Genomic DNA, 18,222 nt, shown 5'->3' with positions numbered 1-18,222 from the left:
CTTTGAGAAACCCCAGAAGTGGAGCCATCGTGCAGAATGTAGTTGGGGAACATCCTTGTATATGTACCCAACCATGGCCCCTGCCCTTCTCACAGCTCTGGGACCATCACTGGCCATTGGGGGGGGGCATTGGGATATATGGCCATATCACCTAATAAATGTTTAACAATTTTTTAAAATATATGAAAAATTAACTTCCATCTATTTGGGAAACCCTTCAAATCCCCGGCTGTATGCAGTTTCCTGACATGAAAACCCAAGGGTGCTTTGGCAGTCTTCCAGGTTCCTGTTAGTCCTTCTGCATCGGACTCTTGTGTGTTGAATACTGCAGCATGTCTGGTTGTCTGTCGGGTCTCGTGGTTTCCCTTGACCCTCATCCCCAGTTTTTGTCTGGAATCCCTCAAGCCCAGTACATCAATATTGACTGGCCTGCACAGAATCCTCTATTCAATTAGCTGAACACAAAAGTAGCTTACGATGGACTGAATGCATATCTGCCTGCAGACCACAACTCTCCCATCTCCTTCAGCTGCAGCCCCAACTCCTCTGCTCCAGGAAGGCTGCTCCTGAGAAACAAGCCCCCTCCCCAGTAGCATGAGGTGTGTAGCTGGGGTCCAAGCCTTTGCTCACTGCTGTTACGCTGATCATGAGACACGGGAAGGTTTCCTATGACCATTCATGCACAGTATTACTCACTGGTACTGAACTAGTTGGTAGAATGGCATGCACAACTCAATGAAATGCCTTCCTTTTTGTTACTGAAATCTCAGTGCACGGAAGCTACACAACAGCTACTTTCTCGCTGTGCGTATATTTTTACTTCCAATTAAAGAGGGTTTGTGCTTTTATAAGACGACTTCACACTGCCTCAGAGTTACTGAATTTCAAAAAGCACATGAAAATAAAGTGTGTTGTAAACTCGCTCTAAATAAACACTGCTCCATAAAAGAGCTCCATCATCAATATCAATAAAACAGATAAGCACGATCAAAAATATACTCTCAACTTCTGTTCCTAAGAATGTTGCCCAGCCCCCTTTCCCTTGCAGCAACTTCATGAGTCTGTGCAGGAAATCTCACCTGCTGCAACCCAGCTTAAGGAGTTCATAGTCACACGCTTCTTTTCTTCTCTCATCCATCTACAGTACTAGAGGCAAAGTACTAGAGGAATACAATGGGCACTAGGCTGCACACCTGCACAGTGACATTTTTGGGAGCTGGCTCCTGCCCACCCTTGGACTCTTGAAGTCCCACCTCCAAACCACAAGGAACATTCCTGACCCAGGGGTCACCAACTTCCAAGTGGGAAACAAAGAGAAATGCTGGGTGGCAGTAATTGCTAATAACAATAAACATCAAATAATTAATTAAACCTGTCAGTTACTTCCTCGAATGAAAATATGTAATTGTTAGCGAAATTTGCTTGAAGAACTGAAAACATTTCAGTATGTTCTTGAGTTCAATATCAGAGTAAATAAAAAACTGTTGTATGTTACAATCAAACATGAAAACATTGGTTGGCAAAGAACTCAATTACTGCCTCTGTCAGCTTTTCTCAACTTTTTTTTACCACTGAGAAACCCCTGAAATATTCTCCAGGGTCTGAGAAACTCCAGAAATGGGATCTCCAGGTCTCAGCTGGAGGCTAGCATCCCTGCCCACTGGTTACAGGTGCCAGCTTCCAGGTGGGACCTGGAGAACCTTCAGAATGAAAGCTTCTCTCCAGACTGCAAAGATCAGTTCCCCTGGAGCAGGGGTAGTCAAACTGCGGCCCTCCAGATGTCCATGGACTACAATTCCCAGGAGCCCCTGCCAGCGAATGCTGGCAGGGGCTCCTGGGAACTGTAGTCCATGGACATCTGGAGGGCCGCAGTTTGACTACCCCTGCCCTGGAGGAAAGGGCTGCTGAGAGAGAGAGAGAGAAGACATAGAAGACAAAAGCATTCCTCTCTTCTGAAACTGCAAACCTTATTAACTACACAATCACCTCTCCATGTAGAAAAAAAGCTGAGTGTCTCCCTCCTTGGATTGCTCTGAGAAGTCATTGGCCAGAAGGTCCCAATTTAAAGGAAAAGAATCCCATAACAGTCAATGAGCAAGTCAAAAAAGACTTACACCATCCCCCTGCAACAGCTTCTTCTGTCTGTGCTCCAGCGACATCTCTTTAAGGCAATGGCAATTTGTAGTTTGGTGTAATGGTTAAGAGCAGCAGCTTCTAATGTGTGAGCTGGATTAGATTCCCTGCTCCTCCACATGCTGGGTGACCTTGGGCTAGTCACAGTCCTGTTTGTTCTCACAGAGCAGTTTCTCTCAGAGCTCTCTCAGCCTCACCTACCTTACAAGAGTGCCTTTGGTGGGGAGAGGAAGGGAAAGACTATTATAAGACACTCTGAGACTCCTTTGGGCAGTGAAAAGCAGGGTATAAAAACTAACTCTTATTCTACTGGGAAGGTGATGCTGGGAAAAGGTGTCTCCCCCCCCCCCTTCACATGTCCCCATGGTGCTTCTGTGCCCTGTCTACACTTTCTCCATCTTCCATGCCATTGGTCTTAAATTTGCTTTGTTGTGATGGCCTTAGAAAAACTGCAGCAATACCAAGGTGGTATCCACATGGAAAGGGAAAGTCCGCAGGGCCTACAGAACAGAGCTCTTCCACCAGGTTTATGGTTGAGGCCGGTGCAGTGGGTCCCCCAGAACCAAGTGTTGTCAAGCTTTGTATCATCTGTGTTCTCTCTTCCCACTTCCTCTTTCCGATGTTATAGGCGGGGGGCAGGGGGTTGAATTTACCGCCATGTTCTTGGGATTTTGATTGTTGCTATATGGTTCTATTTCCAAGTGTGTTTTAGTAGGGTTTTATTGTGGACAATTGTTCCCCCCTACGAGCCAGTTGCAGGAGTGGCAGGTAATAAATCTAAATAACCACCACCACCACCACCACATTCCCAGGGCAGAGGCTTTTCCTGGCTGTCCTGGGTATCAGAGGGCTGGTAGTGGGGGCATTTCTGGACCTCCCACAGCTCCCCATCCAGATGGCACACAAGAGGCTGCATCAAAAGGCGTCTCACTTCCCTCCCCCTCCCATTTCCTCCAAGATGAAAGAGGCCAGGAATAGGCATCTTATTGACAGCAGGGCAGCTCCTACCCAGCAAACTTCTGACAGTGGAGAGCAGACCCCTTATTAGGTTTTTCTGGCTGAGATACCCCCCTGCCAGGCCTCTGGGACCCCAGACATACAAATGATTTTGATTTACTCTGATATTTATTTGAAGAATGTATTGACTCAACGGTTTTCAGTTCTCTAAACAAATTTTGGTATCAATTAAACATTTTAATTGAAGGAAGAAACTGTGACAAGTTTATAAATTCTTTGATGTGTATTGTTATTAGCAATTAGTACCACCCAGCAATTCTCTTTGTTTCCCACCTGGCATCCCTGCACCTCCATGGGATCCAAAGCCAGGGCTTTTCTCCAGGGGGACTGATTTCTGTAGCCTGGAAATGATGTGCAATTCCAGCAAATCCCCAGTTCCCAACCTCTCCCATCCTGCAACCTCTCTGCCACAGAGTTCCCCCTCACAAGCAAGCCCTTTCATCTCCAGGATCCTGAAGATGAGTTGTCATTGCAGAGTGCCCCCTCCATAGCAGCCATTTTCCCCTGGGGAACTGGTCTCAATACTCCAATTCCAGATTTCCAGGGCACAGCTGGAGGTTGGTGACCCCTGGGTCAGAAATGTTCCTTGAGGTTGGAGGTGGGGCCTCAAGAGTCCAAGGGTGGGCAGGAGCTTTTGCCTTGTAGCCAGCCCCCAGGCCACAGTGCAGGAGTGTATCTTAGCACCTGTTTTATTCCTGATTACAATGGGATTTGCCTCTAGTCCACTATATGGTCTGGAGATATGGTTATATCAAGGAAGGATTTCTGTGAATGGCAAAAGAGAAATTTCAAATTCCCCTCACCCTGCTACAAGACTGCTCACTCCCCCTTTGTGCTGCTCTTGGGATGCCCCTTTCCCCCGAGGAACAACACTATGGTGGACATTTGGGGATGTGGTGGGAAGGGAAGCTGAGAGAAACTCTTTCATCAAGCAGTAATGTTCAGGTTCTAAATCATACTGGGAAATGCTATGTTAATAGTTCTAATTCAGTATAGTATATATACAAACCTTTTTTAAAAGCTGAAATCTTGCCAAACAGCTGTTTAGCAATAGTCTTAGACTATAGACTAATAGTCATATGCTGAGATTTAATCCTTTTTTTAAACTACAGAGGTATACCCTGTGCTCCTGCAGGAACTGTGGGACTAGTCAGCTGCTTTACAAGTGATTTCCTCATGCATTTATACATTATACATCAGCAAGAAAGTTTAGGGAATATGATTTTAGTATGAAAGATAATCCACAGACTTTTTATTTCAATGTTTATATATTAATGGAAAATATATATATCAGTATTCCACAAGCATCATGTGGACATAATCTACAATTTGAAAACCCCAAATGTGATATTTTCCAGACACTAGCTGCTGAGGCTTTTAAAATACAGAAAAGTATTCATTGATCTATTTTGTGTTTGCGTTCCCGATATTGTATCAGAATGAGACCTTGGTACAAGGGCCAAGCCCCTAACGTATCTAGAAAACTTCAAATTCCCAGTCTTCCGAATGCTAGACGGGCCAGTGCCAGAACTTCGCATGCGATCATACCTGTAGCTATTCAGAATTAAATCCTGTTTGAATTCTGAAGGACCTTTACAAGCTGTTTGACATTTCTCAGAGCCATGACCAGGTTTTGTTCCCTGGATGAACAACCCGGTCCCAGGTATGAAAAGTTCCTGTTCTCCTTTTCCTGCAAGTTTGTTTTGAGCTTGAGATCCTAATGGATTTTCTTTGCCTTTGCTTGGGACATCCTTCCAGGTTAAGGGATTATACACAACATGTCCATCTATCGGGCATCCATTTTCTTTATGTAACCAATGGTCGATGCATTTCCTGTGAAACTAAGAGATAAAAAGCATAAAAGACTGTATGCTGATTATTATTCATTTCCAATCTGAGACAAGCCTCAACAGACAGGCAGCGGCTCCACTAAGTCTCTGCAATTCTACTTTAAATAGTGCAAATCAGGAGTAATTTAAACAGTCCCATAGATCCAACTCTACTTATCTCTGGAATACTGGGCCTAAGCCCACCAATTTACCATCTAAAATGCATTACCTCAAATGGAATGGACTGCTGTGAATCAATACACTTAAATAGGCATAAAGTTCTTAACTTGGATAAGCTCCCATGATTGAGCTGGTATTCTCTGAAATCCACTACTGATATCCATATATCGGCTTGGATCTCACAATAAATTTTTGCTATCTGACAGGGGGGGTTAGATTCAAGTCTCTTGGCACCTTACAGACCAACAAGATTTTCAGAGGGTAAACTTTTGATAATCAAAGTTCCCCTTATCGGATACAGGCAGAAATGGAGATCTCCGAATCCTTATATTCTAGTCTGACTTATCTTTTATTTACCTTATGATTACATGGCAGGAATTTTGCAACTTGACCAAGGGAAAAGAGCTTCAGACAGAGTCTACACTGCACACCCGGATCAAGCAAACTGCTACATTTTCTAACCAGCGCAGTAGGTAAGGAGTTTACTACATGCTGTGGTACACAGCTGAACCTAAAAAGCAAAGAACAGGATGCAACTGTTAGCGCACATTTCTACATTGGTAGTTTAATTAAATTAAAACCAAAGAAATTATCAAACAAATTGACAGAAGCAATACACAGATAAAACCCATTAAGCATTAACCATTTGTAGAAAAAGAATCTGGCTTTGCATAATATTGGGATTTGCTATGAAGTAGAAGCCTTCATAACTAGTATGGCCCGGAGAAAAAATTGTAGGGTTGTGCATGGCAGCATCCAAATCGGCCGTTCCAGGCCGATGCAGCCAGGGCTGCGCCATGGGGGGGAGGGGAGGTGAGGAGCTCCATGCCTGTGTGTGTGCGCTGAGTTACGCACTGGCGCCCGCACCTCTGCTCCCCTCCCCCGCGGTGGGGCCCTGGCTGTGTCAGCCTGGACCAGCTGATTCGGACGCTGCCGCACACAACCCTAAAAAAAAGCTCTGTCCCTTTAAGAGTAGAGTAATAGAATGTCATCTACCAAATTATGTTACTTGTCTCTATGCCATGAAAAGCTTCAGTTGCCCATTTCCACCCGTTAAGTTTCTATTAAAGGAATGGGGCAGCTTTGTCCAGGCATGTTGGTAACCCTTTACTAGCATTTTCTATTCCACAATAATGAAGCAACCACAGAGAAAGTCTCCAAATGGGCACAAGCTTATCTAACAGACTGATCAGACAAACATTGTGTACTATCCCTTTATGCAATGCACATAACCAATTTAGAATCCGGGGCACCTTTAAGACCAACAAAGTTTTATTTAAGAGTGGAGTGTGAGAACCTGTTAACCATTTCCATTATGCTGCGTGTTAATTTACTCTCACATTCTACCTATAAGTTTGAACTGGCTACTTTCATTCCATGACATTGTACCAGACGTGTCCGTGCACATGAAAACTGAGACCTTGAATACAACTTTGTTGGCTTTAAAGGTGCCCCTGGACTCTCAATTTATTTACACAGCTGGCCACTTGAAACAATGCATTATATATCTCCTCTTACTTCTCTCGGTCTTTCTCTCCATGACTATTCTCTCCTGGATTAATGTGTTCCTTATTTTCTTCTGGAGTTGACAGCTGCAATATCTGTTCGACTGACCTCCATTTCTGATTTCTTTTCTGGGAGAATGGAAAAGAGCTAATGAAAACTAAGCAACAGCAGCAATTACACAGAGAGCTGTTCCAGCCTGTGATATTTCAGAGTCATTGACAAGAAAGGCTGTGGCATGCAGTGGCACATACTTCTAGCAGAGAGGAAGACACCATTCTTGTTTAGCTCCAATGTCTGCAACATTTTTTCAGGAACCAAACTGTCAGAATCCTGTGTCTTCAGCCATGGATTATGTTTGTTCACTTTGGCCTAACCTGCATCAGTCATCCATTTTCCCTGCTTAGCCTGCTTCTTGCTTTTAGGTACTGCTCACAGTTTCGAGGTCATGTCTCTAGTTAGTGCCTCTGCTTCTCAAAACATCCCAGGTTGGCATAATTCCCAAAGCCGCACCTGACATGTCTCACCCTGACACCCGAGTTGCCAGCTGCCCAAGGGAGGGGTGATTGAGTTTTATAATGTAATGCTTTGCCTGTAAATTCCAGTTCTGTCTATGCCACGTTAGAAGATGCAGCTTTGAGAATAAAGAAACTTTCCAGAAGGAAGTTTTCTTGTCTAAAGGTATCCCCTGTGCAAGCACCGGGTCATGTCTGACCCTTGGGGTGACACCCTCTAGCGTTTTCTTGGCAGACTCAATACGGGGTGGTTTGCCAGTGCCTTCCCCAGTCATTACCATTTACCCCCCAGCAAGCTGGGTACTCATTTCACCGACCTTGGAAGGATGGAAGGCTGAGTCAACCTTGAGCCGGCTGCTGGGATTGAACTCCCAGCCTCATGGGCAAAGCTTTCAGATGGCTGCCTTACCACTCTGTGCCACAAGTCTGTGTCTACAAGTCTGGAATTCTGACACAAACAGGTCAGACTGTGATGCTTCCATGTAACACTGTCCCTCACAGAGCATGCAACACAGAGAGCGCTATCAGCCACAAAACACTGCCCAATTTGTACAAGTAGTCCTAATGGCAGAGGATAAGCTGGGCTAAAAGAATGTGGTTCCATGTGAGTCTCAATTGCCTTAGCAGGTGGTTTGTAAAATTATTGCTTGACTAATTAGATTATATAATTTGTGTATGATTTAACAGGTCTTTTGCTCACTTCTATAAAACTCAATGTGTTTTTTATATTTGTACCCTGGAAATTTGCTGGTCTATAACCATATTAAATGAATTGAATTGTCGTTCTAAAGTCAGTAACAAGTTCATCATTCTCCACCTGGAACAGTGGGAAAGCAAATGACAAGGAAATTGTATCCCGTTTTGTGAAGCTGAAACTTTGATTTCAGAGTGGGAAAGGACAGACAAGATTTGATCCTTGAGCAAGATCAAATTGAAACCTTAGAAAGCATCTTTTGAGGATTCAGGGACTCTGTCACATTTCCCTGGTTAGTAACTGTTTCCAGATACCCCTCCTCTACCTAGTCCAGCCTTTCTCAACTTTTTTACCACTGAGAAACCACGGAAACATCCTTCAGGCTTCAAGAAACCCCAGACATGGTGCAATCGTGCAGAATAGGGTTGGGAAGCAGAGCTGTGGACACGCCCACCTGGGGCCCTTCCCCTCCCCACCCCTTCAAGGAAATCCTTCCAGGGCCATCCATGAACCCCAGGACTTCATGAAATCCTGATTGAGAAAGCTTGACGCAGAAAGTGTCATTTGCTATTGCACTGCCACACCCATTGTCAAAGTTAATAGCACAGTGCCATGGAGGGCGGAAAAATCATATTGTATAATCCAGAGAGGCAAAGAAGTAAAAAGAAATTTGTCACCCTTGCCAACTTTATTCTCTCCTGCACTTGTGGACAATCCTTTAACAACTTCCAAACAAGATGGAAGTAAACAGTCCTGCAGGTTTTTCTTCCATGTGGATGATTTTCCAAAATAGACTGGTTTGCAAAGTGAAATTTACCCATTCCTTAAATAAATATGTGTCTATTTAACTTTTGGATTCATAACAAAACAAAATCAGAGTCCAGTGGCACCTTTAAGACCAACAAAGATTTATTCAAGGCGTAAGCTTTCGAGTGTAAGTTCTCTTCCTCAGACCCTTTAAGACCAACAAAGATTTATTCAAGGCGTGAGCTTTCGAGTGTAAGCACTCGAAAGCTCACGCCTTGAATAAATCTTTGTTGGTCTTAAAGGTGCTACTGGACTCTGATTTTGTTTTGTTGTGCTGCTTCAGACCAACACAGCTAGCCACTTGAATCTTGGATTCATATCAAGTAAGATGAGGCTTTTGGACTGTACCTCTCGGAACACAAAAGTATGCGAGGGATGGCAACTGCTGCTAAAGCAACCATAGCAGAGGTGATATTCAGAACATTCTGCGCACCTTGAAATGAAAATAGCAGAGTTAGCAGACTTCCTTACATTTCTCCAAAAAACATGTTTCTTATCTTAAATGGAAACTGACTGACTATGGAACATTCCACTTAGGATTATATATATATTGGATAAGACGTTTCATTGCTTTAGAACAATAAAGCATTCCACTTAGGATTATATATATATATATTATATATATAGGATTCTATATATATATATATAATCCTATATATATATAGGAATATATATATATATATATATATATATATATATATATATATATATATATATATATATATATATATATATATATATATATATATAAAGGTATCCCCTATGCAAGCAACGAGTCATATCTGACCCTTGGGGTGACGCCCTCCAGCGTTTTCATGGCAGACTCAATACGGGGTGGTTTGCCAGTGCCTTCCCCAGTCATTACCATTTACCCCCCAGCAAGCTGGGTACTCATTTTACCGACCTCGGAAGGATGGAAGGCTGAGTCAACCTTGAGCCGGCTGCTGGGATTGAACTCCCAGCCTTATGGGCAAAGCTTTCAGACGGCTGCCTTACCACTCTGCGCCACAAGAGGCTCATAATATATATATATATATATATATATATATATATATATATATATATATATATATATATATATATATATATATATATATATATATATATATATATATATATATATATATATATATATATATATATATATATATATATATATATATATATATATATTGCTTTAGAACAATAAAGCATCAGACATGACATTCTTGTCACAGCTTCATCTCAGTCTTGCCAAAATCAAGAGTATTCATATTTGGTACAAGCCCACTCTGCAGTAGAGTTGAACTGACGGGATGTCAATACCAGCCTACACCACAATACTTGAAGCGATCAGAATTAAATATGGGAGGCTCACAAATAAAAATACAGCATCCCATTGAAGGATCTAGCCTTGCCTTAGAAATGCAGAGGAAAAGTACAACTTGCCTTTGCTTGTGGAAAGAAAACTGGGCAAAATATTTCTCCTCAGATGAACACTAGGTGGCGCACATTTTGCTTTTATTTTTAATGCAATTGCTACTCTTGATATGGTGGAGAAAAGTGATTACCTTAAACTTCTTGTGTTAAAAATTGTTATTAGCAAGGTTTTAAACAAGAACACTGATTTTTTTTTTTTTTTTTACCAGCAGGTCTAAAAAAACTGCAGCTCCAATCTTAAACAAGGGTATCTGGCATACCAAAAAAAAAAAAAAAAAAAGATTACAGGTTTTCTGCATTAGACTACAAGGTCAAAGATATGCTAATTTCTAATTTAATTTCTAATGGGAGGAATGTTTAAGAATGCCACAAAAACATTAAAGTGAAATTACTCATTTTTTAGCTTGAAGCTTTCACAGCTGGTGTCATAACAATCTTTAATTTGGGGGGCTTTTAAGCCATGTTTGTTAATAAAATTATTCATTTTAAAAAATACTTACTTATAGCAATTACCCTCAATGGGGCATACTCTGCAATTATTGCAAGGGACTCCAAGATGCCTGTCAAGACGTTGCTTTTCTGCTGCAGTCACGAGTCTTTTGCAGTTTCGGAATTCTTCCAAAATGAGCTTCAGTGGAGCAAACTGTTCCCTACACAGGGGGCACTTGACTAAGGAGTCTCTCTCTAGTCCTTCCTGATGATCAGCCCAGATCTTCATACATACAATGTGAATGTTGTTGCCACAACCAAACCTATAGAAAATGTATGATCGGTTATCATTTGTTCTGCAGAACATTCATATACAAGATAGTTTATATATCAGTCCGGCAAATATAATTCAGTTGATCACAGCTTAATACAGACTTTCTCAACTTTTTTACCATTCAAAAACCCCAAAACATTCTTCCGGCTTCGAGAAACCCCAGAAGCGGCGTGATAGTGCAGAATATGGTTGAGAAGCATAGCTGTGGACACATCCACCCGGGGTCCTTTCCCTTCCCGCCCCCTCCAGGCCCATCACTGGCTACTGGGCGGAGAGGGGGGTTGACATGAGAATATGTGGTTATATCACCCAATTAATGTTTAACAAATATATATATTAATATATATATATATATTAATTAACTCTCACCCATTTGGGAATTCTTGTCAAGAAACCCCAGGGTTTCACAAAACCCGAAAGCCTGTTCAGGACTATTAAGTCAATGCTTTGGTTACAAAGATGTTACTCTCTTGTGCAAATTTATCCTTCCCACCATCAGAGAGGACTCACCTGCAATAGGTGACAGGAAGCATCTTCCTAAATAGCACATCCTGGCAAATTGGACATACATCCTCGTTCTGGATTTCTTTCTGTTTAATGGACCCATCATCAGCCATCTGCAACTCCTTTGTGCAAGTAATGGCTACTTTGGGTTGGGGAGCGACATGAGGACCCTGAAGCACATAGTTAATTTCTCTTTCTGCAAGACCCAACTTTAGAGCGTCTGCAAAAAAAGGGCCAAATTTGAATATCTCTGATAAAATGTCATTAATATTTGTTCTGCAACCAAAATAGGTACCACTAAGTAACTTTCTAAACTGTAACCCTCCTGCCATAACATTTCAGTTTCAACCTGTATTTTAATGAATTATACTTGAAAAACTCATCTTTGTCTCTCCCACACTTCATTTCTGACATGAAACCTTTCCTAGTCGCGTCTCCTCTCCTCCCAAAAGCTTTTCCCTTCCTTAGGGTAGTGTCCAAGGGCCCAGTAATTCTGCCTCCTTCCTTAAACAATCCAGAGGCTTGCTGCCACCAACTGAAACCTTTGTCTTATTCTGTAGATTGTTTTAGAAGACTGTGTGTCGTTCCCCTCAGCTGGGTGTTAAAAATTAGAACTGCAGCTAATTGAGAGAGAAATGGCAGAAGACAAGCTTCTTCCTCATGCTTGGCTTCCTTAAAGTCAATTTTATCTGAAGGAGGTGGTCTCATTAACACTTATGCTTCTCTAGCATAGGCCGATTCTGCATGGATGGAAAAGGCTGAGGGCAGTAATATGGAAGCGGGGCTAATCCCTGATTCTATATGACAGTGGTCCCCAACCTTTATTAGGCTGGGGACCGGCAGGGCATCGGGCCGCGCCCACGGGGACCGCGCCCGCGCGGGCCACGCCCACGCATAAAGTTAGCATAAGTAGTACTTACATTCATGGTTTCTTGGAAGTTTGAATTTTTTCAGTAATAACCTAGTAAACACACACCAAAAGGTATCAGTTATCTGTATAACCTAGCTAAAGGTGTCTTCTTACCTTTGTGGGAAAGTATACATTTTTGCTGTACTAAATATCATAAATGTAAAGGTAAAGGTATCCCCTGTGCAAGCACTGGGTCATGTCTGACCATTGGGGTGACACCCTCTAGCGTTGTCATGGCAGACTCAATACGGGGTGGTTTGCCAGTGCCTTCCCCAGTCATTACCGTTTACCCCCCAGCAAGCTGGGTACTCATTTTACCGACCTTGGGAGGATGGAAGACTGAGTCAACCCTGAGCCGGCTGCTGGGATCGAACTCCCAGCCTCATGGGCAGACAGCTCCAGACAGCATTTCTGATGCCTTACCACTCTGTGCCACAAGAGGCTCTTACACTAAATATCATACTGGTTATCAAAACAGAACTCCTTACAATTCTACATGTGGCTTTCAATTTGAATAATTTGTAGTCTTTTGTCATAACTTGCATTACTCTTCATTTTCTACCTCTTAACCTCCATACTCAGAATCTTCAACACAAATGGTATATGATTGCATGGAAATTGTTTTTCGTTTTGATGGAACACATCAATTTAAGGCTGCTCAGGATCAGTCTTATGGCTTTCCATCCCCATCCTCTCTGTCTTGCTCTGCTCCCTCTCTTCCTCCTTCCGTAGGATATTCTGCTTTGCCAGCCTCCCTGCGAGATCAGTATAACTGCGTGACATTTTAGAAGCTAGATAGCTACACTTCTGGAGACTTCAAAAAACAAACAAAAACACCAACCCCCCAAACACAATGCACATCAAATGTACTGCAATAGTATATGATTTCACAGAAAAATCTATTTACCAGCAGATGTGTTTGCAGAGGTCCTTCTCTTTCCCAAACGTTGAGCAGCTGCATGAGTGAGGGTTCCCCAGGGATACCTTTTATACCAAACCAATCCAAATCATAAAAGACAAAGAAGGGAAGAATGAAGGCAGAATGGGATGAAAGACATAGCTGAAGTATTTATTATTATTATTATTATTATTATTATTATTATTATTATTATTATTATTATTATTATTATTATTATTATCTATGTATTACCCGCCACTCTCGGTATGCAGACTCGTATGTGCTAAAATCTCTCTGTTGTTCCTGTAGTTTTGTATACTCAACATCTTGAAAAGATGCACATGATACAATCCTGGGCAAGTCAGGCCCAGGTTCTCCAGCTCAAGTTTCCCTACAGCTGCTGATCTGAACAACTTCAAGCATTCCCAGACGGAGTGGATGCTATGGATCTTTTACAATCTGGATTCAAACCTAGTCATGGAACTGAAACAGCCTTGGTCGCCATAGCTGTTGCCCTGAGTCAGGAGAGGGATGGCGGATTGTGACTCCGTTGATTCTTTGGGACTTTTCAGCAGCTTTCAATATTATCAGCCATGGTATCTTTCTGGACTGTCTTTACAGATTGGGAATGGTAGGCATCGTTTTGCTGTGGTTCTAGTTCTTCCAGGTTAGGTTTCAGAAGGTGGTGCTGGGGCTCCATCCTGAGCCCTTGGGGAGGGTGGTATATAAATATAATAAATAAATAAATCTTGGCTCCTGTGCTTTTTAGTACCAACAAAAAAAAAGCTGTCTGAGGTCATCCACAAATTTGAGTAGTCACTAATATGCAGATGACACTCAGATCAATCTTGCACTTCTGGCCAATCCCAGGAAGGCTGCAGAAATGTCTGAACAAATGCCTGGAGGCAGTTTAGGCATAGATGCAAGACAATAAACAGAAGCATAATCCTGACAAAATGTAAATGATACTGGTGAGTAGGAAAGGTCTGATCCAGGATTTAAGCTATCTGTCATTCTGGATGGGGTTGCACTTTCCTTGAAGGAACAGGTCCATAGTCTGAGGATAGACCCAGATTTGATTGGTTAGTCAGCTGCATCTTTTCCTGGGTGGAAAAAGATCTGGTCACTGTGATGCATGTCCTGTTTACATCTAGATTACTATTATCGGTTGTACATGGAGTTGCCCTGGAAGAGTATATAGAAACTTCAATTGGTGCAGAATGCTGCAGTCAGGATGTTGGCTGGAGTGCATCACAGAGCCATATAGAAACACCGATTCAGAGTTGGAAGGTACCTCCAGGGTCATCTACTCCAACCCCTTGCACAATGCAGGAACTCACAACTTCCTGCCCCCAGTTTCATGCCCAAGTAACCCCCCCAGCAAAAATCTCCAGAATTCAGCCTGACCTGGAGGAAATTCACCTCCCATCCCACAGTGGTGATCAGCAATTCCCTGGGTATGCAAAGAAGGGCCACAAGGGCCACACCAGCACATCTGTTAGGAAGCAAGGTGTGTGCAAATTAAGCATGCAATTCTATATGCGACCAGCAGCTCCTTCTAGGCAAGTGGTTCTTTGTATTTAAATTTAATAGTCACAGCTACATCTGCGACGGCAGGAAAGCAAGTGGAGAAGGGGCTTAGGCGGCGGTGATGTCCCTCAGCAAAAGACTACCCCCCCCGGGCCTCAGTAAAATTGTCAAGCATTGACCGGTCCCCAGGGATAAAAAGGTTGGGGACCACTGCCCTATGGACAGGAGATCTTTCTATTATTCCCTATGGAGCAGGTGTGCTTTCCAGTATTCCCTATTGGCAGGAATGCTTTCCATTATTCCCTAGGGGCAGGGGTGGTTTCCTTTATTCCCTATGGGTAGGGGTGGTTTGCATTTTTCCTATGGGCAGGCATGCTTTCCATTATTCCCTATGGGCAGGCGTGCTTTACCTTTTTCCCTATGGGCAGGCGCTCTTTTCATTATTCCCTATGGAGCAGGTGTGGTTTCCTGTATTCCCTATTGGCAGGAATGCTTTCCATTATTCCCCAAGGGCAGGCCATCTTGCCATTATTCCCTATGGGCAGGTATGTATTCCCTACGGGCAGCCGCTGTCCCTAGTTTTGGTAGGTCCCCCCACCCCCCACCCCCCATTTCACAGAGCGTCTGTCGTGGGGAGAGGAAGGGAAGGCCACTGCGGGCCGCCCGGCGACTCCTTCGGGCCGCGGATGGCGGGGTGTGACGTCCGGCTCTTCTCCTTCCCCCTTACCTTGAGCGGCTCTTCCTCGTCCTCCTCCTCCCGCAGGACGAAAGCGGTGGGCCCCAATTCCCGCACGATGCGCATGGTGCTGCCCAGCGCCTGGTCCTGCCGCCAGCTCAGCTTCGGGGAGGCGACCGGGCGCCCCCTCCACACGGCCGCCATTCCCCAACCGCCGCCCTCGCCCGCCGCCAACCGCCCCCACGTTCAAAGGCCAACCGTCCCTGCCAGCCTCGTGCTCGGAGATGCCGGTCGCCATGGAGACGATGACGCCAGCCCGCCCGCCCGCGCCCGGCCCCCCCTCCGCTCGCCGGCAGCGAAAGAGGGCGGGGCCACGCGAAGAGAGACGAGCGCGGGGAGGGGGAGGGAGGGCGGAAGGACTAGGAGAACCGGAAGAACCGGAAGAGGGAAGAACTTTCAAGGGAGGCGTCGAAGGGCTGGTGCGAGCGGTTGGTTGCCATAGAGACGGCCCTCTGCTCCCTGAAGAATTCGGTTCCCATAGAGACGGCCCTCGGCCTGAGTGACAGGTTGTGCTTTGAAAAATGCGTTTCCCAGTGGGGGGGGGGGAGCGTCTGTGGAGATGAAGTTTGGGAGCATCTTTCATCTGAAAGTCGCCAAAGATCTGTTTTGGGTCTTCCATCCTCACCCTCCCCCCCCTCCGACCCCAACATCAGAGGATGTTGAGCGTGTTCTTAAGGAGCAATAATCTACTCTGACCACTCCTGACCTCCAAACTGAAAGCATCTAATACAGGGGTGGACAAACGGGGGCCCTCCAGAGGTCCATGGACTACAGTTCCCATGAGCCCCTGCCAGCATCAGGGGTGGGCAAACGGGGTCCCTCCAGAGGTCCATGGACTACAGTTCCCTTCTTTTTACTTTGATTGCATCAGTACCATTCCTTATCTGCATTTGCAACAACTTTTGTCAGATGGACTCTGAGGAGACAATAGTAATATTCCATTTATGGTAAATGTTTGGGGAATGTTACACAACTCTACAAACTATGTGGCATGATATCTCCTAATATATCTGCCCAGCAAGTGTTGTTTTCTGCTTTTGTGAATGATGACTTTTGCACTGTTTACCTCCATTGTTCTTTCCTTTTTTGCATGAAGTATTTGGCATGTTTAAGGAGCAATTTCTTATGATACAGAGCCATATGGAAATGTACATACAATGAATAAGCCAGAATTAGCCTTATACAAAGCCTAAATATGTGTCTTTTTTCAAGTTTGAAAGATCTTGTAGTTAGCTAGCAAACATTGTCTTGGCAAGTACCAAAAATAGTTAAGGATGATCTTTCAGCAAGTATTATTATTATTATTATTGTTGTTGTTGTTGTTGTTGTTGTTGTTGTTGTTGTTGTTGTTGTTGTTGTTGTTATCGTCATCGTCATCGTCATCATCGTTATTATCGTTATTATTGTTATTGTTGTTATTATTATTCAATTTATTTCCCGCCACTCCCTTGTGGCTCATGGCGGGTCACAATAAAACCCCATTAAAAGACATAAAACATTCTCAACATGGCGGAAAGATCAATAAAAACTGTTCCCACCCCCCACTACTAGTGGTGTGGAGAAGGAGGTCCCGATGATGTTCAGATCCTGGGGGGGGGGGGGGGAAATACACAACCATCTTATTAAGAGAAACATGTTCTTTTAAGTTAACAGGGCATGTCTGTTGGCCAATCTCAATTTCTCTTTTGCTCTAGTAATTACTGCCTGGGGATAGTTTTGCTCTCTTAAGGAGATGCTAAGTTTCTCAGCAGCTAAGTTATAGTCCCTGTCAGAGGTATTAATGCTATGGTACTTTGAGAACTGTCCTGTAGCAAGATTGTCTTTAAGTTGTCTAGGTCAGTGTTCCCCAACCCCCGGGCTGCAGTCCAGTAGCGGGCTGCAGCAGGGGAGAGGGAGGCGCGGGTGCTAGTGCACCAGTGGGCATGTCTCCCCCCCCCCCAGCAGCTAGGCGCTCGCTGTGCCGGGAGTGATCGGTTGCTTTGGCAGCCGAATCGCTCAAGCATAGCCAGGCTGCGGGGGGGGGGGGGGAGGCGTGGGTGCAAATGCGTAGGTGTGGCAGTTCCACACCTGCGTGTTTGCACCCACCGGTGAGCACCGCTCTCCCTCTCCCCCCCCTCGGTCCCCGGTCCTCTCCCTCCCCCCCCCCGGGTCATCAGCCTGGAAAAGGTTGGGGACCACCAGTCTAGGTGATAAGAATTAAATTCTAATAAAGTATTACAGTCTGTGGATTTTTGATAAATACAAACAGATTTTACATTATTGTTGTTGTTGTTATTTTCATACATGTCCAAACATGAAATCTTAAATGGATGAAAATTAAGTTCAAGTTTTATAGTCTCACTAGCAGATAAGCCCATTGTATGACAAATACAACAGGCTCTAGCAGCGCTTCCCCAGCAGCAGCCGCACCAGCGCAAACAGCTCGGAAGTGGGGGCAGACCGCTGGGTGGGTTGGCCATCCTATGCTCCACATCCGGCCCCCTGGAGAGTGTTGGGAGGGGGGATGCGTCCTCCATTCCCCCCTGCATTGGTGCGATGGGCAAGAGACTCGCAGAGCGCGGTGGAGAAAGCTGCAGGCATTCATGGGGGGGGGGGCATTTGCCACTCCGTCCCAGCGAGGTGTGATAGCTCCATGGAGCGCTGCGGTGGCAACGGCGAGGCATAGGGAGATGACATTTAAAAAAAATTTACTTAGACTATTGAGTTATTTCCATGTTTATTTTTGCAATTTTAATCCTTATATTGAATTAATGTAGAATGGGGATATGTTTACGTGTTATATAT

The 18,222-nt window shown here is 44.2% G+C and overlaps 1 protein-coding gene across 1 annotated transcript; it reads right to left on the bottom strand.

Moving 5' to 3' along the window:
• Positions 1 to 3,316: 3,316 nt before the first annotated feature.
• ZSWIM2 (zinc finger SWIM-type containing 2) lies at positions 3,317 to 15,713 on the bottom strand. The gene is made up of 9 exons (XM_077319363.1): positions 15,430 to 15,713; positions 13,182 to 13,258; positions 12,285 to 12,325; positions 11,371 to 11,584; positions 10,598 to 10,849; positions 9,027 to 9,111; positions 6,678 to 6,793; positions 5,517 to 5,670; positions 3,317 to 4,991 (listed from the first exon to the last, which is right to left on the bottom strand). The coding sequence occupies exons 1-9, from the start codon at positions 15,580 to 15,582 to the stop codon at positions 4,512 to 4,514; spliced, it is 1,572 nt and encodes a 523-aa protein (XP_077175478.1). The 5' UTR covers positions 15,583 to 15,713; the 3' UTR covers positions 3,317 to 4,511.
• Between the last annotated feature and the right edge of the window lie 2,509 nt (positions 15,714 to 18,222).

This window comes from Paroedura picta, chromosome 2 (genome assembly GCF_049243985.1).
Source record: "Paroedura picta isolate Pp20150507F chromosome 2, Ppicta_v3.0, whole genome shotgun sequence".
NCBI classification, from domain to species: domain Eukaryota; kingdom Metazoa; phylum Chordata; class Lepidosauria; order Squamata; family Gekkonidae; genus Paroedura; species Paroedura picta.
Note: the sequence above shows the minus strand (reverse complement) of the source record. Positions and strands in the feature narration are given on the sequence as shown.